The 20,636-nt window shown below is 32.9% G+C and overlaps 2 protein-coding genes across 2 annotated transcripts in view; one reads left to right on the top strand and one right to left on the bottom strand.

The window, feature by feature from the left end:
- Soxn (SRY-box transcription factor soxNeuro) overlaps window positions 1-20,636 on the bottom strand; it is a 216,668-nt gene that overhangs the window by 168,876 nt on the left and 27,156 nt on the right. Inside the window, exon 2 of the transcript XR_012480518.1 lies at window positions 346-403. The gene's annotated coding sequence lies outside the window, so the exon portion shown is untranslated. The remainder of the gene's footprint in view (window positions 1-345; window positions 404-20,636) is intronic.
- Window positions 16,717-18,370, top strand: LOC141534975 (uncharacterized). The gene is made up of 2 exons (XM_074254663.1): window positions 16,717-17,692; window positions 17,765-18,370. Exons 1-2 carry the CDS (start codon window positions 16,943-16,945, stop codon window positions 17,852-17,854), a joined length of 840 nt encoding a protein of 279 aa, XP_074110764.1. The 5' UTR covers window positions 16,717-16,942; the 3' UTR covers window positions 17,855-18,370.

Raw genomic sequence — 20,636 nt, 5'->3', positions numbered from 1 at the left:
GCATATCACCACTGCAGATAATATATATGTATATATATTTTATGAGGGATGAGATCGCATTAAATCTTACCGGGTATACGCCTCCACAGTGGATCCCTTTCGCATCCCTTCCAGGCTTCGTTACGTTTCAATATGGAAAGAGGCAAGGGGTGTATTTGTGCACTTGCGGGCCAAACTACGGCTGTAACGATACTCCCGAGGTTCTTCCCTCCGTAGGGGAAGGGGGAGGGTTATTATGCAACGGAATTAGATGCAGTAAAATAAACGTCCTGGTGAGGCTGCTTTCTTTATCTTTTTGTTTGTAATTAAAATTAAAAAGTAACAATTCGGATTTCAAGAACTCACCCTCGGGGGTCGGCTGGCTCCTACTCCTTGATTTTGACGCTCGTATACTGGAGGGTATCTGCAAAATAATTATAACAGTTATGGTTATTTCTTTTGCGATTCAAGAGAAATTGATTAGTATTAGTTAGTAAATTACACAGCAAACAATATTGCATTATTTAACTAAAAAATATAAAAATTAAATTTTTTTTTAATTTTCTAAGCTTTTTTATATTTTTCACAAAAAATAGATACTTCTTTTACTAAAAAAAAAAATTTCAATTAAAATTGATCACATCTCATTATTTTTTCAAAAACAAAAAAATTCATGTTTCTCAAAATTTTTTTTCAAATTCTCCTATCATCAATAATTGGCTCACAACTCTCCAAAAACTTACATTACTCTTCAAAACTCTCCAAAACTTTTATTAAATACCTCAAAAAAATTTTTTTTAAATGATTGAATTTTCCTCAATCACAAAATTAAACCCTCTATTCATACTTTTGCACCAGTAACGTCCAAAATTTTCCAGAAAAACAAGGAATTCTTTACATCGATCGATCTAAGCCCAATCGATAAATCACACCTTATTTCCAATAAAGGAAAAAAAAAATGAGGTGACCCACGTTATACATTTTTAGTTGACCATTCTGACCAGTTTGTAGTTTGAACTCTTGAATGTAAATCCAGACCTAGACCTAGGATAGGATAGGATATATATTTTATTATTTCCTTTGACAATAATGCACTTGAAATAGACAACAAATGCTTTTTTTATTTAAATTAATGGCAGCATTGTGCTGGGTGTCACAGAACTCAGAGTCGTTTAATGGCGACGGTATTGCCAAAAACAGTCAACTTGAGTCGAGTATATGCTGTACAGAAACGGGCATATATAGGAGCTAACATATTATGTTTTATTTGTGAAAGGAACTGGGTGTCCGTCCGTTCCATTCACAGAAACATCCAGGTGTCGTGGTATTCCTCGGAGACCTTAATATTTCAACTGGACATCAATAGGGACTTTTACGCTGAGGGTCGGCGGGCGGTGGTCCACCTCGCAGGTGTTGGACTCTTCTCTACTCTCAAGAGACCGCTACGGAATTTGACATTCGATGTTCGACGAGTAAAGTCTTTCTCAATAACCAACCTCCGATCCAGCTCGTTCACTTGCAGAGGAGAGTTTGCCTTCACTCCGCTCCACATCCTGCACTTTACGCTCTCTGAAACTTAACTGTTTTCTGACGAGGGCCGGATAGGAATGTCAAAGGGTCATACAAGACTCAAATCGATATCGCACTCCTTGAAACTTGTTTCTTTGAAGGAATTAAAATTCTTTGAAGTTTTTGAACCTATTGCAAAAAATCATTCATTGAATTTTAATATTTTTTTAGTTCAAAAAAGCTTCAATAAATTGTTTGTTAACTTTTTATGAATATTTGTCAGATTTAAAATTAATTTTAGTATTTTTTCGGTATCAAAAAATTGTTAGTTATAAAAAAAATACAAATAAAAAATTTTCGGAAGATTTTATACCAAAAATAATCAACAAAAATTATAAATAAAATTTATTAATATTAACAAATCATCTCTTAAATAGAAATTAATATTTCTTAGCTCGAAAAAATGTCTCATAATTTATTCAAATTGTTAAAACCATTTATTAATTATCAACATTTTTTTTTATGTTATTATTTTTATTTAAACAATATTAAGAAAATAATTTCAATTAATTTAAAAATTTTTGTCCTCATACCAGTTTTTACTTAAATATTTAAAAAAAAAAAAAATACAAAAAATTTATCGTCTTCTGTCAACATTATTAATTACTAAAGAAGCGAGTTATGTATGTTATTATATCAAGTGTTATAATAATATAAATCGAATTCAATAAAATTTATATGTATATTTATCTTTGGACATAAAAGTACCAGCTACTTAATGCAGCGCCTACCTACGGTCCATAGATCCCCGTTTTCCACGGATTTTCAATAAAAAACCTGACAAAAGTGTGGTCGTTAAAAAAAATCCTTTGTCATGGACTAGTACTTGTGTTTTGTGGGGACCGGATGCCGCCGACAGTCAATCCCTCAGCGGGAGGTCAATGCTAAGTTTCCGAGAAGCTTTTTCCTCCTCGCTCTTTACTATTACTACTCACTACTGACTACTTACTACTTACTACTCTAGCCACTACTCCATACTACCAGCCAACAGTCTACTGGCCAACATAACGACAACCTTCTCAAAGAAACCACCTGAATGCCTGGTAATTGCACAAGTCTCACCTGCAGATTTATATTTCCGGCCCCACGTGCCTATCACCTTATTTTATATTAATTTTATCTTTGTACAGCCTCCGATTGTGTTCCTTCGACACACATCTATGTTCACTCCATTTAATAAATTTTTTTCTCATATTTTTAACTCAAAAATTTCTTTAATGGGACTTGAAGATTTATTAAAAAATTTTTATTGAAGAAATTAAAGTTCATTTTTAAAATTTTTATCTTTGATCAGAAACTTTATGACAAAGTAATAAAAGATATTTTCTACTGTGACAAACATCAAAACTTTATCTTTGCATTAAAACAAATTTACTCCGTAACTTTACTTATAACTTCCGCACAGTCATCTCAAATTTTTTATTTATTTTTTTTTTATAAATTATTTTTTGTTATCAAAATTTTTTTAGCAATAAATTTTGTTAAAAAAATAGCAATTTTTATTTCAGTGACAAAATTTAATATTCAAAAACAAAAATTAGTAAAAATTAAAATTTTTCAAAATTTTAGAATGACTTAATTGAAAATTAATTTTTTATCGTACATGAAAAATTTTATTTCCTTATTAAAATATATAAAAAAAAATTAATAAAAACTATTTTTTAAAAATTTGAAAAGAATTGTCAAGACTTTTAAAATTTTTATTTATTCACATTCAAACCTAATGAGTAAATATAAATATAAATATAAATATATGACACTTGCCAATAAAGCAAATCTTTTTGTGTGACGGTTAGTTGACACAATGTGTATCGCCTTATTCACCTGAACACAACCAACAGCTCCAGCCACTCAATCGTTCATCCAATCCAGTCTAGTGTGACATGAAAGAAATTTTTTACAATAATACACATGCTCATCGTGAGAATAAGAAAAGTGAACTGGCTTTAGCAGAATAATATACATACAATATAAGATATATAAATATAATAATACAAGAAGAGAAGTCACCCATCAGTCGAATCTATAATATAGACTATATACTTACAAGCTGGGATCTATTTTACTAAATTTATTTCAGAGATCCTTTGAAATAATCACACTCGGAATGTTTAAGTATGCCGAGTTTTATTTTTTATTTCGTTACGACCCTCGCTACCTCAAATTAGGAAATTTTATCGATACACTTTTATTTATGACCACTAAAATAAATATCAATGAGTGGTTTATTTATTTATTTTTATTGACATCTACTTTTTTAAGTATTTTTTATTCAAAGCTGAATTCATTCAATTTTTTTTTTTTTTTCTTTTGAGTGGGTGAAGCTTGACCATGGAATTTTAAATAGTGAATGATAATTTTTATTTTTAATAGAATTATTTTTGAATATTTAATTTTGTCACCTAAAGTAAAAATTTAATTTTTTTTTAGCAAATAATTTTTTGTCAATGTTCTAAAATTAATAAAAATAAAAAAATATTTTCTTGACGAATATAGTACCTAAAAAAATTTTCAATAAATCTGACTTGCTACTCCAAAAAAATCCTATCGTTGTAAAAATTTATTATACCCCAGTGTATAAATTCAGTATAAAAAAGACGAACTAGTTCTCGACCACAGAGCGTATTTCTGAAGTGGGATGGATGCGGAGCTGGTAGTCGTGTCTGTAATATATGTTGTTAGGTATGCCAGGACATCCATCACTGGTGATCTTTTGTCCCCGGAGCTTCTGAACCTCGTGACACCTGGATATATTTTACTCCCCCGCCTCTCGCCTCCGCCCTCCGATTACCCGGAACTACCTTTATATTACCCGTAGGTACCCTTCAGCGCTTCGATTCCCTGTCCCTCTAAGGTCAGTATCCAGTTGCTTTGTCACTCCGGCATTAAAAAAAAATAATAAACCACCAACAGCAACTACCGACTATCACATTCTTTTTTATTTTCCGAGTTTCATTTCATTCATCATTTCCTCAGACAATTACTGCAATACCCTGCTATTCAGTCTACGATCTAGTGTGACCGAAATAGAACAGAGAATCATCCGGTTAATTTTGAACGTCATCCACGGGGTACGTGACTAATTTTTTATGCTTAATTCCCTTGATAGTAATTCTTTATTTTTAATTTATTTAATGTCATTTTTTATTTTTAAGTGTATCACAAAATTCGTATCAATAAAAATCGATATAAATTTTTTATGTTATTTGTTAAGTAAATACAAGTTAATGATGAATAGTAGAAATGTATGGAAAAAAAAATTTTCAACGCGATATAAGAGATCAGATGAGATGAGACATAGACGGGTTGAGTTAGGTGACGCGAATCGTCAGCATTGTGAGCCGGGTGGAGTGTGAAGAGATGCGTTTTCCTTGGTGTTCGCCCGGTGGCATCAAAAGAGTCACTTTGTCATTGTGCTGAGCCAGTCAAGAGGTGACGTGTCATCTTTCGAAGCTGGTTAGCCGGCGTGTCGTGTCAAGAGCCCATCTTTACTCTTAAAAAAGTATATACTGGCAAAAAGGGTGATCGATCCTTTCTTCTTATCGGTTTCTTTAAAAGCTTATTGCGAAACCTTTGTGGCTTCCATTTTATAATATATGGATATGATAAATAAATTTTCTAAATATATACTTTGTAAAAATTTCAGAAAAAAATTTATCACGCTGAAGTATGAAAAATTATTGGAAGAAATTCAAGAAATGAATAAAATTAAGGTTTAATTTGTTAAAAATTAAAAGCAAAAATAGAATAACCTCCTTAATATAATGAGAAGGTTTAAAAAATGAAGAATAAATAAAAATAACGTCTGGATATTAAGGGAAATTATCTACGTTGCGTAACGACCGCACGCGGATTTTATGACGTGCCGAAGAATGTGAATGAGAGTACGCGGTGGATTGTTGATTGTTGTTGTGTCCTCTATGCTCTATGCGGTCGATGCTTATGCCCTCGGGGGATGCGACGAATTTATATACGCGGTACTTATAGACGCATATATTTTATTGCGATTATATTCATACCATTTACAAAGACGGAGAAATAGCCTCGTTAAAATCTTTACTGCTTCACGTGGATTTCATGTTTATACAATAATAATAATAATTATAATAATCATAATTGCATTTACAATTTTTGAGAATTTTTTTTTACAATAATTTATTTAAAATTTCGAAATAAATAATCACTATATCTTACACCAAAATTAAGTAAATAAAATGATAAGTTTTTTTTTCTCTTTTCATGTTCAACAATAATAAGCCGGATAAAAATTTAAGGATTATGATCGAAGACCATGGAAAGGACCATTACACATAGTGATGTTGATTGTATCTAGTGATGACGAGATATGTAATGACATTAGACTCGGAGCAGTGAAGAGAGTACGCGTGTCAGTGTAGCACCTGGATAAATTCAAAATTCAACTGCGTTGTTCTATTCTTAAACTTAAACTACTCTTAGCTACTTTCCTCGCCCTTGCGTTAAGGCTCTCATTGTCATTGTCATTGTCGCAGAGGGTACAGAGTTCCTTTCCTCATCTGATCCTCAACCTCGAGCGCCTTTGTCCCGTCAACACGCTCGCATCCCAGCAAATATATAATAGCCGGCGCGGATAAAAAGGCCACGCGACGGCACACTATTCCGAGGAATCAAATCGAATGGGATTTTTTAAACCGAGACCAGAGAAGACGACACTGAATTTATCGAGCTTCTATATATTATATATTATATATTACATAATGGATTAAATATAATATATAATAACTCGGATTGTTATTCACGCTCCGTCTTTGTTGCTTAGAGTTTATGAAAACTATTGTCGGCCTAATAGCAATAACACGTGGGACTCGAGTCAATATAACAAAGATGCATCTCCGCATCTTCAATCGGATGTATTTTTATATATTCTAAATCCTCAGTCACTTTTTTCATTGTTCAGTAAAACGGATTCTCATTTTTGAGGGTTTAATTTAGTCGTCGTTCTGACGTCAATATTTGAATTATTGGAATTATTGCTGTTACTATTGAGGTTACTGTTATTGACGCTGCAGAAAGCAGGTTGAAGAAAGATGTAATAATAATAATAATAATAATAATAATAATAATAATAATAATAATAATAATAATAATAATAATAATAATAATAATAATAATAATAATAATAATAATAATAATAATAACGAGGATGACTTTCTTATGCAAATTGTACATAAACATGAAAATGCGCATAAGGGGTCATTCTTGTATAAGGCAGCAATATATGCGGCAAGAACCCTTGGTCTTGGAGAAATAAACGCTCTTATGGAACTCCGAATGGAGGAATTTAAGAGCGTCATCAGGAACGCCGAGGAAAAACTACTCCTTGGCGAACTGATGGACAAGTCCATGCACAGCGTGTTCTTTAAACACGTGCGTGATCATGGCTTGTCCATCCAGCTGACGTTTTCCTTCTTAAAGTCAGCGGGCCTGATGTCCGAGACTGAAGGGTTCATATTTGCCTGCCAAGATGGTGTCATTAACACTCTTGAGTACCGTAGCAAGGTGCTCCAGGTGCAGCTTCCGGACACGTCCTGTAGGAGGTGTAGACAACATCCGGAGACGCTTATGCACCTTTTGTCGGCATGTCCAGTGCTGGCGAGAGGCATATATCCAGCGTCACAATGCTGCCCTGAGAGTACTGTACTACTATCTTCGTCATTGCTACGGTATTGACGTGACACCAGTGCTGCCTTATTTGCCAGGAGATATTCCCCAGGTTGTTGAGAATGACAGTTGCAAAATTTATTGGAACATGCCATTTGCAACAACCCGGCGGATAGATCACAACAAACCTGATATTGTGCTCTTCGACAAGGCCACTCGTGACATTTATGTCATTGAGTTCTCGGCCCCGGCTGAATACAACATCTCAGCCAAAGAAGAGCACAAAAGACAAATATATCAGGATCTCCTGTTTGAAATTGGCAAACTTTACCCAGGTTACCGTGTCAAGCTTGTCGTCCTGATTGTTGGCGTCCTAGGAGGGATGAAACAGTCTTTTGTATCCTCACTTGCCAAAGTTCCAGCTTGCTCATCAAAAGCTGAGTTCTTGGCAGTTAGGATGCAGAAGGCTGTTTTACTTGGTTCTCTCCGTCTCTTAAGGGAAATGACTTTGGCCTGCTGTGATCACTAACCGCCTTGTTGTGCGGAGTGGTCCAGCAGTAACGGATGGAGCTCAGGCTGGGCCCTCGGAGAATCGGACTCCGGGGATAACCCCCCCTGAGCATTTAATAACATAATAATAATAATAATAATAATAATAATAATAATAATATGCTGATAAGAAAACGATAGCTCTATAAAAAAACTAAAATTTTTTTTTAAGACAAATCAATTATACACTCACAGAAAAAAAAATTGAGAAAATAATTTTGAAGAATTTTATTGTCTTGATTTGAGTAAAAAAATCTTAAACTAAGAAATTTTTTTTAATTTAAGTTATTATAGTAATGTATAGTTATATAGCAATATAGCTGTGGAATTTGAAAATTATTTTATTAGATTTTTATAAATTTTATAGAAATTAATTAAATTAGTTATCGCATTCAAGAGCAATTCTAAACCAATAACAACTATTTTTTATTTTTATTAAATTTACTTTAACCAAAAAAATTTGTTAGTTCACAAATTTTTTATTCAAATCAAGAAGCTCTTTATAACAACTTTCTTGGTTCAAAAATTTTGATCTTAAATCAATGTAATTTTTTCAATAGCGTACACTTGTTCTGATAAGTCTACAAGTTCTTGGTTAGAAAAATCTACCAGAATTTGTGTTACCAACTGGCCTTTTTCAGTGAACTCACCCAATCGAAAAATGCGAATCCTTATGAATGTTTGATTGTAACCACAAAAAGTAACACAACAAGTGTGTCGAAATAAAGCGAAAGCCGAGAGCATGGAAAACTGGCGTAGACACATGGGTTTCCATTATTTAATGGACCTCGGGGTGGCAAATGTATTTAGTTCTCTGGGACAAATGTCTTGATTTGCGGCACCGGGCGGCTGGTACAGTAGGGTGAATCAAGAGTAGAGTACAGAAAGGCATTATATACACGGAGTTCTGCCTAAAATGTTTTACAAACTTTTATTATTGTATTTCGTATTTATTTACTTTACTCTACTCCTGCGCAGAGTAATATGTATATATTTTTCGGTCGCTTGCTCTCGTTATCCGAGACAGCTCGAGCGTTCAAAAATAAAAATAAAAAAATTATTTATATATCTAAGTCATAGTTTATGTATATTTGATTGTATAACCGGATTTACTTTCATTGAAAATGTTTGGCAACTCGAATCGCGTCAAGGTAAACTTTCCTCCATTTGCATTTATAGCAGTCTCATTCCTCGCCGTTTAAATGTAAATACTGGATTAGACAATTGTTTCTCAATTGTATAAATGTGTATGTAGTGTAACATATGCGCGTAAAAATCGAGTGCTTAATTTAAAAGAAATAAATGTGAACTATGTAAGTAGTGGGGGTAAAATGATAAACTTTGCTCGTAGAGAAGAGAAGCTCTGAGGAGTTGTAGGTGCGGGGGTTGGTACCCTCTCGGACAAAGAGCGACAGAACTTCTTTGTTCTCGCGACTCAACGGCTTTGCTCATGACCGCGATGTTTTGTCAAGGTCATTCATTCACAATATTTCTTTTTTTTTAGTTTTCATCCTTTATTCATGTACTACACACTTTTTTGTGGAAAATTGTTAGTTGTATTGAAGTGTTTGGAGTTATAATTATTACTATTGGGTTTAAATTATTGTAAGCTTTACGGAAAAAAATTTTCAGCGAAAATATTGCTTGAAATGTGAAAAATATATGAATATTATGTAAAATAATTGCATGAAAAACTTATTTTTAATCAATATTTTCCAATACTAGTTTAAATATGAAATAATATATAAAAATCGGCCAAAAGTTAAATATTGAAAACGTATTGTTTATATTATTTATTTACCTTCTATATAAATTTTTAATGACTTTAAATCGAGTTTATTTTATCATTTCAATGGAACAGTATTAAGTATTAGTAATAAAAAATTTAAGTACTGTTAACTGTATTGTCACTAATTTAATAAACTAAAAATAAAGACCCGTACTTCCGAAAAAAGAGGATGACACATTTCCAAGTATCTCTCCTCTTATCTTGTCATCAGTTAAATGATCGAGGTAATTCTCCAAAAAAAAAGATAAAATCCGGAAAGACAAAGTATTTTTCGGTGACTTCCAGAACAAATTGAAACACCGTTAAATTCTGTTTCCGGGACACCAGTAAAGATAAGCCGTAATTTAAAGGTGGGAAATGTTTCATTGTGAAAAAATGTTTGCTTCCGGTGCTGTCATTTTACTTTTTATTTAAACTGTCAGGAATTTATGAATCGGGTCTTTAGTTTTCACCCATTGGTTTTTCGAGGAACATTTTAAACTTGTTTTTTATTTTATTCAAATTTATAATTATTTAATTTTACGCTTATTGTTTATTGCTTACTTTATTTTTAATTTTATTTGGTGTTGTTAATAAATATTAAGCTATCATTAATAATTTGTGATAAAAAGTGACATTAAAAATCAAAAAAATATAATATTTTAGCTATTAAATTGATACAATTGTGTTAAATCAGTAGACAAAAGTGTTAAATGTCAACCATAAAAATTTACTGTAAAGCTTCTTCTGATAAACGAAGACTATTATTATTATTATTATTATCAATTATAATTACAACAAATAAAGCTAAGTTTAATTCTAATATTAGAATAAAAAACCAAAATTACCAAGCCAACAAAAATTTCATTTCGACTATTTTCCACCCCTATTTTCTCGCCAAGCTTGAGCGATCCCTCACCGATGGCAGCACTTGCCAAGCATCCTACTTAGAAATAGGAGCAAATTCATAACAAGGACCTTAATCATTAATTTCTCATCAGCGAAACAGGAATTTTATTCTACTTCTTCCCTCTGAAATAAAAATAAATCCCGAGAAGAGAAAAAGAAAGAATAAAAATAACAAGTTTAAGTATAAGAAAGAAAATAAAATTGGGTGTTATAGTACTCTGTACTCTGTACAGCAGAAGAGGAGTACTCTCCATCGCAGTCCGTCGCCCACCACGGAGGTGGAATTCCGGATTTTCGCATGCGCGAAATCAGTCCACCCCCGCGACTCTTCTCGCGCGCCACCCCTCTATTGATTTTGTTACATCCAATGCCAACCCCCAGTTCTTCCCCTCCTCCTCTGTTCTCTCTGTCTCTATCACGACCCCTCGCGCTGGAACGTCGGCTGTTGAACGTAGTCGGCGATACCGGGCTCTGTGTTTGTAATATAAGTCTATGTCTATGTACTCGCTCTGTCTATGACTATGACTATGTACCCTCCCAACCCTCCACCCTCTCATGTGTACATAATCTCGGCACATAATATATAGAGTATAGAGTACATATTATATACCTGGGCAGCATGTGGAGATTGTACATAATCCACGAGGCAAATGTACATACGCTGGTTGTACACGCTTGCGTATCTCCACTGCTTTCACATATGTGCTACTATGGACTGCTATGGAATTCTGTCCGGCTCCCGCAAATATTCTATGCGAAACTTTCCGCACAAATATGGGTTAAAATTATTAAATCGAGTTATTTTTTGTTTTAATTATGAGATGAGGAATTTTTCACTCATCACCACATTTGAAGCTTGTAATTCTAGAGCTTAAAAAATTTTATATAATTTTAAACGTACTAATTACATTTAATCAACTGCACTAATAAAAATAACATTGACTTCATTCAAGAGAGAAATTTATTTTGCCTTTAATTAAGACGAAAAATTAAATTCAATAAAGTAAAATTTAGAAATTTATAATTTTTAATTCAAAGATTGTCAGCTAAGAAGATAAAATTCTTCAAAATTATTTACTTGATTTAAGTAAATTTTTTTCTCCTTGCATAGATCTTAGTCTTTAATTTTTAATTTTTTGAACCGACTGGCTCCCCTAATTGCGGCTCGCAAGAAGGAAGCCGGATCGGTTGGAGTGGAGCCGAAAACGAGTGAAACAAAATGAAGTCTGGCCAGGATTATCGCAGTTATCATATGGGACCTCTCGAAAGGAACGGAGGCTGAACAGAAGCCGAATGGTGTAGGTCCACGACAGAGTTTGCGGGCAAGTGGGGCTCCTGGGGTGTAGAGTACCGCAAAATCCACCACAAATGCTCTCGAGTACTTCTTGGTCGGACGTGAGCGCAAGGGTGCAACGAGAGCACGTGGTACTTGAACTAGTTGGGGACCACCGAGTGGCTCGGCTCCATGGTTCGTTCCTGCTACTATGCTCTTCTCACTCTCTAATATATACATATATACATTTATACATATATATGGTGCTCTTAGCCACGACGTTGCTGGAAGCTGGATCTGGAGTACTACCCAACGAGATGCTTCAAAATAAAACTAAAAATACCCTCAATAAAACTAAGACACTATTATCCGAGTAGACACACAACAACCGCTCTTTGCTTCTCGTTAGAATTTTTTTTAATATTAATATCCCACAAAAAGTGAGTCATATGATCACTGATCAACGATCATACATAAACTACTGTTTTAATTAAGATGAAATTTTTTTATGGCGTATAGAGAAAATTCAGACTTAAATACAAGGACATGTAACAACAATTCTTCCCTCTCTGTCTTTTATTTTGAATTTAAACAACAATTTTCCGAACTAACAAAATGATTTTACCTCACAAAATTTTTGATCGAAGTAACTTTCTCTGTTTTTCTGTTTCGTTGATCTTTAGACGAGTAAAATATTCAGATCGACATCTGGTAGGTTGGTTTGTGCAAACGCTCTCGTCCGTTGAGCCGGCTACGGATCAAGTCGAGCGTGAGCGCATTCAAGAGCCTTGTTTCGTGGGATTGCGGGATCCAGCTCATGGCATGAGAGAGGAGAAGAGAAGAGAAGCAAAGAGAAGAGAAGACTACAACTCCCTATATAATAATACAACTCAGCAAGGACAGACGTCTAATTTGCGCTTCACTCTACATTTGTACATTTGTACATTTGTACATTTGTAGACTTACACTCGAACGTATCCATGTCCTCGGCATACATCATCTTTTATCTCTTCTCTCTTCTCCCATTTATATCTATTATCATGCAATATGCAGCAATAAAACAAGCAGAGATGTATCCTGTCTGTCTCAGCTCGTGATTCATGATTCATGTGCAAGCTCGCACCTGAATACAAGCGAGCACGTGAGCAGAGTGGGCCCTAATAAAGCGATATTAGATCCGCAGGGGGTCGCTCAATGATATCCTCCCAGCGTGTCCACTCTAGACTCTCTCTAGATAGGATTTTGTTCATCGTAAAATTATTACGTCGCTGCTGCTGCCTACTGGGCGCTTTTCACTTTTCCTTCTCTTTCTTCTTTTCCTTCTCTGTTCGCTTCGGTATCATCTTCTTCTCCCTTTTAAACCCTCAGTGATTCGCAAGCGTTTCATTATTATCGTCCATCGTGTAATATATATATATATATATATATATATATATATATATATATATATATATATATATATATATATATATATATATAGACAGTCCCGTAATCTTAGTAATCCCAGTGTTTTACATGTTATTAAAATCTTATACGTACACAGGATATACACTTCTTTGTACTTTATGCCATGTAATCTACCGTAAAGTCGGCAAACGAATAAAATTCAATACATCATACACTCTCTACGTATATATTATTATTTTATACTTCGTACAGCGCTTTCAAAGAAATAGTTTTTTGAAAAAATGTTTTAATGTAAAAGAAGTATTTTTTTATACTTAATTAAAAAGTGCATCAATTAAACAATAAAAAATTTTTGTCGTTGCTTTTGGGAAATAAAATAGAATAATAATTAATCAATTAATAATCATCATCACACTCAAAAATCAATCAACATAATTTGATAATAATACTAATTACTAAGAAGTAAAACACCCCTAATTGTACCTAATAACCGATAAGCCCAACCGCAAATAAAAATTAGAAAAAATCAAGCATCCATCATCCGAAATCAATTTCTCCCCTTGGATAAAAACAAACAAATAAACAATAATGAGAGTTAGCGATAAAATAAGAGAACTTGTTCATGTTTAGCTGATATATATCTGAGATCATTAACAGAATATTAGTTATTAGTTTTCGAGAAATGCGTGATGGTAGTTAATCCTTGTTTTGACGTGAGCTCCTCCTCCGGCCGAGTGGAGTAACATAAAATATATATATATGGGGAATTTTATTTGGTAAATAAAGGGAAGAAATAAATATACACACCATTAGGAGCATTAACGTTAGTTATCGAGTCACCCTTTACAAGTGTCTTCTCGGTCTTGTTTTTTTCCTCGCGCCCTCTGGTGAGTGGGGTCAATTAATAGGGTACCATTTATAAGGACAAACCGGGAATCTGGGAATCCACAATCCGCTCGAGAGCTATAAATCTCCAGTCACGCCGGGATGGAAGCGGAACCCTCTTGTAAGCTCGTTGTATTGTAGCTATTACTGGGCCATGCATCACTACTTAACAACTAACCTACTATTTCTTCTATTTCTTCTTTTCCCTCTTTCTCTCTCCCTCTACCTCTTTCTCTCCTGCTTCTTTTACCTCATTTTTTGGATATATGTGAGAGGAAAGTATTGCAGCTGATGTGGTCCGCGTTTTTGACCACCCAGGTGTTGAAAAAATCCAGACTGAGGCTACGTAGGTGATTTACACGAACGTGACCCACACATACATGGTTGTATGTTGAACATTGAGACTCCGCGCTGAGTCTATGAATTATTTGCTGGGGCGTTAATGTTACAGATGATAGCTAATGATCAGCTATTAGGCCTCGTGTTATCAATCATCGTCCATCGGAAGCTATTAATAATAATGATAAATCTACCGTGTGTATAATATAGTTTATGTAATGTGTTGTACATATATGGTATTTATTGGAGCTGTTTAGACAAAAATTTTTTTTTATTTATTTCCTTTTTTTATCGAGAGTAATTTAATCGATTGAGAATTTTTTTAAGATACTGCTATTGAACATTTTCAAGATTATTTGTCAATTCTAAAACACGTACGTTGAACTCAAATTTTGATAAAATATTTTTTAAATAAGTTTTTCGAAATAATTTTTTATCTTTAAGAATTTTCATCTTAAATTAAGTTAATTTTTTTTTAGTGCAAGATACATTTGTCTTTTTTAAATATCTTACTGAGTCACAAAAATTTATCCCAAAGTATTGAAAAACGGTCTATAAAATTCAAATAATTGTTAACGTGCCAATCTTAAAATAATTATAAAAATAAACTTCAATTTTAATATTTATTTAACACAATTTTCTCTCAAGTTTATTTCAAAAAGGAACAATTGCGATGATGAAGAAAATAATTTTCTTGATTGAAGTTTGAAGAGGAACTATTTTCATTTATTTATTTCTTCATTTAATTGAATTGAATTTAATAAAAAATGAAACAAATAAAAAAAAACGATTTGAGGAGGTGGACGTGGGTGAAGATGGAAAAGAATTTCTGGTCTCATATTAAAGAGCGAGCTCTCGAAGGGTAGACAGCCAGCGGATACTTAGTCCTCAACTCTCAACTCGTGTGCTGAGCTCCTCGCGCCCTCATCGGCGCTATAGTAACAACACGGGGAAACATAGGGAAATCAATATGGCTTCCTTAGCCCTCTGGCGTCCCGGTCTCCTCGTCATCAAATTCCGCTCCTCCCGCGCCTTATTCGTGGTCTTTGTTCCTCTTTGTCACAGATTTCGCCGTCCTGGTCGCTCCCTTTCGGCCTTGCTCGGACGGGTGAACCCATTATGAGGGGGTGTTACTCTGGGGCCAATCCCCAACCACCCGCAACAGCCAGAGGAGGATATGCCAAGATAAGGGCGCATGTGCGTTGCTAAGGCCACCGGATGGGTCGACAAGAGGACGCGAAAATCACTCTTCTCTTTTTAACTATTTACATTCTTATTTTTTACTTTTTTCTGAGGGTTTATTTTGGAATTTTGCGATCCGGGGTACTGCTTTTTTATTTTATTAAATTTATTTCAATTCTAGGTATCAACTAAAATATTTATTTTTGATTTTGTTTTTGAAATGTTTCCAAGTTTGAGAATGTTGCAGACGAAAAACTTTACTATTTCTTAGAATTCGTTATTAATTCCATTTAATTGTCACTTAAAACCTCAAAGTATAATGAAGTAATTTATTTTAGCTTTTATTATTGGTTTTTACGGTTATTACGGATTTTGTAGTAATCTGGTTTTATTTTAAAACTTTGAAGTCTTTAGAATATGTAGAATTTTTAGAAAATTTGGAATTTTTCAGCCCTAAAATTTTGGAAAGTGTAAAATCTTCGAGCTTTGAAGTTTTATACAGTCGAAATTTTGAAGTTTTTAAATTTGGAGTATGAAACTTCAGAAAATTAAGTTTTTTAAAAAATTAAAAATTTATGAGCTTCAAAACTTTTTCAAAAATTTTAATGTCAAATCTTTTGAATTAAAATATAAAAAATATAGGTTTATAAATTTAAAAAATATGAAATTCCAGAGCTTTCATGTTTTTTAAAATTATTACATTTCTGAGCTTGTAATTTTTTTTTAAATAACAGTCTTTGAGATTAAAAATTTTTCAAAAAATATAAAATGTCTAAGCTTTAGAATTTTTTAGAAAATATCAAACTTTGTCATTATATAATTTGACCAAAAAAATAGTCTTATCTATACTTCTTTAAATTTTACACATTTTCTAATAATCCAGCAAATTGAAAACAACCTAACAAGAATTCATTCAATTTCTACTATTATAAACAATCAAGTCAATTGTAAGATAATTTTAAAAGTAAAGATAAATTAAATAAATCTTTATAAAACTCATTTTTTAATTAATATTGAATAAACTATTCTTCTATTTATTTACATTCCTTTCCATTATATGCAAAGCAACCAACAGACATAAAGACAGAGGGATTAGAGAAGCTAAACCAAATCCTTCAGGAATTCAGCTTGAACTAAGATTATACTAAAAGAAAACAATAAATATCGTCAAAAACTGAGTATATTTTTGTAAAAATCTGAAGACAATTACAGGTGCCGAATCATTTATTGATCAGTTTCGAATCAAGTAACCCAAGAACGGCCGTTGTTTTCATCATCATCATAGATCTTCAGTCTAGACAATTAACTGATAATTAATTCCTCTAATATTTCGACAAAACTTCCACGAGAAGAACTATTTCACATAATAATAAAATAATAATTGATTCGAAAATAAATAATAAAGAGTGAAAAATTAAAGTGATTTATCGCGAGTGATTAAAATGGCGTTATTTGTGGCGATTTCATTAAGTCATTTGGAACTGGAGAAAACGGAACTAGATGCTCTGACTTCTATTTTCATGGAGCAAAAAGTCAAGACCGCAAAGAAAAAATTCAGAAGTAATATTAAAAAAAAAAATGTCAATATTGATGATAAGAACAATAATAATATTAATAATAATAAAAATAATAATATTAATAATAGTATTGATAATAAAAAAACCAATAATGATAAGTCCAGCAAAAGAAGTTCGGGGTCATCAAAACTAGGGATGAAGTCGGTAACAAAGACCTCCAAAAACCGAAAACAACGCCAACGCCACTCGAGGACGAACAAATCGAACTCTGAAGATACCGAAGGGAGCACTGTACCGCAGGACTCGGGAAACTCTGGTGGTACAGGAACAGACGCAGAAGTAAAAGAAGATCCCGCTTCACCTCCGTCGATGAACTTCTTTGACGTCTTGCGATTTTACCGACATCTGCTAAATCCGGTTCCGGTGGTAATTGGAGAAATGTTTGATCAACGGCCGATGACTCGCGAGGAGTCTTACCGACTGAGAAGACCTCTAGGAGGCATGGTAACAAAGAACAGGCAGCCGACGGTAATGTACAATCAGAGAAACATTTTGAATCTGGAGGCCAACCTCAGGAACTTTAACTGGCAGGTCACTTGGAAGGTTGATCAGGACTGTTCCACAGGTACCAGCTCTGAAGGTCAACTTGACGAGGATTCTGATTGTGATGTATTGGTATGTTTGTTATTATTTTATTGTTTATTTTTGTATTGTTCGAAATTTGTAAGGAAATCTGTTTATTTACAGACATGTTGCAGCGATTGTGATTTCGAGGAACCTAATCCATCAGATTTTATAAGGGAGATAAAACGATGCGCTAAAAGCGTGAATTTGTGACGATACTTAGTCGGTATTTTTCAAATTATAAATAATTAATGAGGATTGAAATTTTATAATTTCTATTGGATAAGTATTATCGAGTGATTGAAATTGATATTAACAAGATTTTAATTAAGCCAAGTGATCTCTTTTTACTTTAAATGAAAGAGTAATAATTGTAAAATAGATATAAAAAAAAAATTTTTTATTATATTCAGGAATATGTGAAAAATTAATAGGTAATTTTTTTAAATGACTTGGATACTTGGTTAATATTTTAGTATTTTTAAATATTTAACGTAGATTGAACTTTGTAAATTCTAATTGTAAAAAAATCGTCGAATAATTGAAATTTTAAGTGACAAGATTTTTATAGATCATTTAATTAACTTTTCTAGTAAATTTTACATTTATCTGTTAAAATGACAAAATAACAGGTTCTTGATAAAATTAAATTAATAATAAAAGACGAATTATTATGTTTGTAATTATGAAAACATGGAAAATTAATATGCATATATGTATATTTTAAAAGTCTCTAAAAAGGTCATTTTTAATTTTTATGTAAGCAGAAATTTTTAATTAAAATGAATAATAGTTTAACAATAAATTTGAATTCTTACATTTCATAGATCATAAAATTCTTTTAATAAATATAATAATAAAATTAAATCTAATAATAAAATATTAGATTTAAATTAGTGGGGTGATAATCCGTAAACGTCTGATTCTGACAAAACAGAGTAGAGAGAGTTGGTTTAACATTTAATCCGAAAAGGAATACAAATCAATCCGCCCGTTTACCTCTTCATCACCGTCATCATACACTTCTCCGTCCTCTATCGTTCCAATAAATACACATACATCTCACACATGCTGGCTGCTGGTACACCCTAATCTACTTCTATCGCACTACTGTTATTATGCGTACTCAACACACAGATTCACCTTTACCACTATCTTCATATTGTGCGACACATACCCTCCATTCTATCCCATCCACATTGACATCGACATATATAAAAGCATATTCACCTGTAGACGTCCTCACATGGATAATACATTCATACCGGCGTGTGTGTCGCAAGTGCGTACGAGATGTGCACTACTATTCAGATATTGTTGTTATTGTTAAGGGAACAATCGCCCGTCAATAGGCCGCCTCGGTACAATGTATCTATTCAGGTACACAGGGATGCTCACTCGAGTATTTGCATTTGTACCAAATTTAATTAAAAAAAGTTTCCAAATTTACAAAAAACCCAAACTCCCTCGCGGAAAATCGAAAAATATATATTCGCTTTTTACTTCAACAATGCTGCTGTTCCCCCTCGCAGATTGCAATGTTTCCCACGGAAATTTCATTTTTTTTTTGTTGAATAATCACAAAGGTTGGAACATTTTATAAAATTCATTCGATTTTGATTAAAAAAAACTAGAAGTAATTGATAAATACATTTGCCAGGATGTTTTATTAAAATTTGAATGAACAAAAATATTTACAATTTAATGAATGTGTATTTGTAAAAAATTAACTTCATTGAAAAAAAAAAAAATTTCGAAAAAAAAGTCATTAAAAAAAATTTGACCATCTTGATTCAAGTAAAAAAAATTCTTGAATAAATTTTTTTTGTTCTCTAGTTAATTTTAACTAATTGAAGAACTTTTTGGTCGATTCAAAATGATGAAATTCTTCAAATGACTTTCTTTTTCCTAAAAAATTTTAAAGATTAACTTTTAATTCAAAAACTTTTTGATTAAATTAATAATTTTTCTTTTTACTGCAAATATCCCTCAATGTTCCTTACAATTTCATGCTCTCAAACTCAAATTAAATAATCTCGAAATTTATTTTCTTCTGTTGCAGACAACCGCGTCAGCCTTGAGATGAGTCATAAAAGTGACAAAAGCCGAGAACTCAATAGCACAAAATAAACTGACATGAGTCTAAGTTTTATGGTGTGCGATGCGATTTGCCCATAGCGATGATTACGTATGCGAGAATCATTGTCGGGAAATGCGCGATGCACATGGAAAGGCCAAAAATCGTCGAAATCAGTCGAGTTCAACATCAGCATTGTACCTGTGCTTTGTCTCTGGCTCATTGTTGTTGGTACTCGGTGTGTAGGGTACAACATCATATATTGTGTATCGTATATCCTACATCGTATACCAACACCAACTAAACTACTGTTATGTGTGTGTAATACCTTATATGAGTGCGTACTCCAATGTATGGGAGCTATTGCTGGATAACACACTTTCCGCGACATAATAGGTGAGCACGGAGTCAACGTATACGTTATACCTTTTACATTACGTACAGAAGGACAATATCTATATTTACAATAATAACACAGATGTACGAAATATATAATACAGATGAAAATGAATATATATATATATATATATATATATATATATATATATATATATATATATATATATATATATATATATATATATATATTCAGCACTTCTATACAGGTAGTATATATTTACGCACACTTGGCCCTTCTGCACTCTGCTCTTGATGGCCCATATACACAAAGCTAGACCATAGACGGATAACTACTATATTCTCAACATACTATATATGATATAGCCGCTATTTATCTCGCGAGATCCCCGAAATCGAAGCATTGTTCTATATACTCCACTCGTATCGATGCTGGAGCCATTTCTCAACAGGAGCCAATAGAAATAAATCAGACTGTCAATGAAATTTAAAATTTTGAATAAATAGAATAAATAAACTGGTAACTGGTCATACAGTTGTCATCGTTCGCTGAAGAAAAAC

Source organism: Cotesia typhae, unplaced genomic scaffold (assembly GCF_013202065.1).
Source record: "Cotesia typhae breed Kobodo isofemale line unplaced genomic scaffold, CoteBio_Ctyphae scaffold_13, whole genome shotgun sequence".
NCBI classification, from domain to species: domain Eukaryota; kingdom Metazoa; phylum Arthropoda; class Insecta; order Hymenoptera; family Braconidae; genus Cotesia; species Cotesia typhae.
Note: the sequence above shows the minus strand (reverse complement) of the source record. Positions and strands in the feature narration are given on the sequence as shown.

Excerpts from the sequence above, each read along its gene's own strand:
- LOC141534975 (XM_074254663.1), top strand. The coding sequence starts at position 16,943 with ATGGCGTTATTTGTGGCGATTTCATTAAGTCATTTGGAACTGGAGAAA. Across the intron at positions 17,693-17,764 it reads ATTCTGATTGTGATGTATTG|ACATGTTGCAGCGATTGTGA; the intron begins GTATGTTTGTTA and ends GTTTATTTACAG.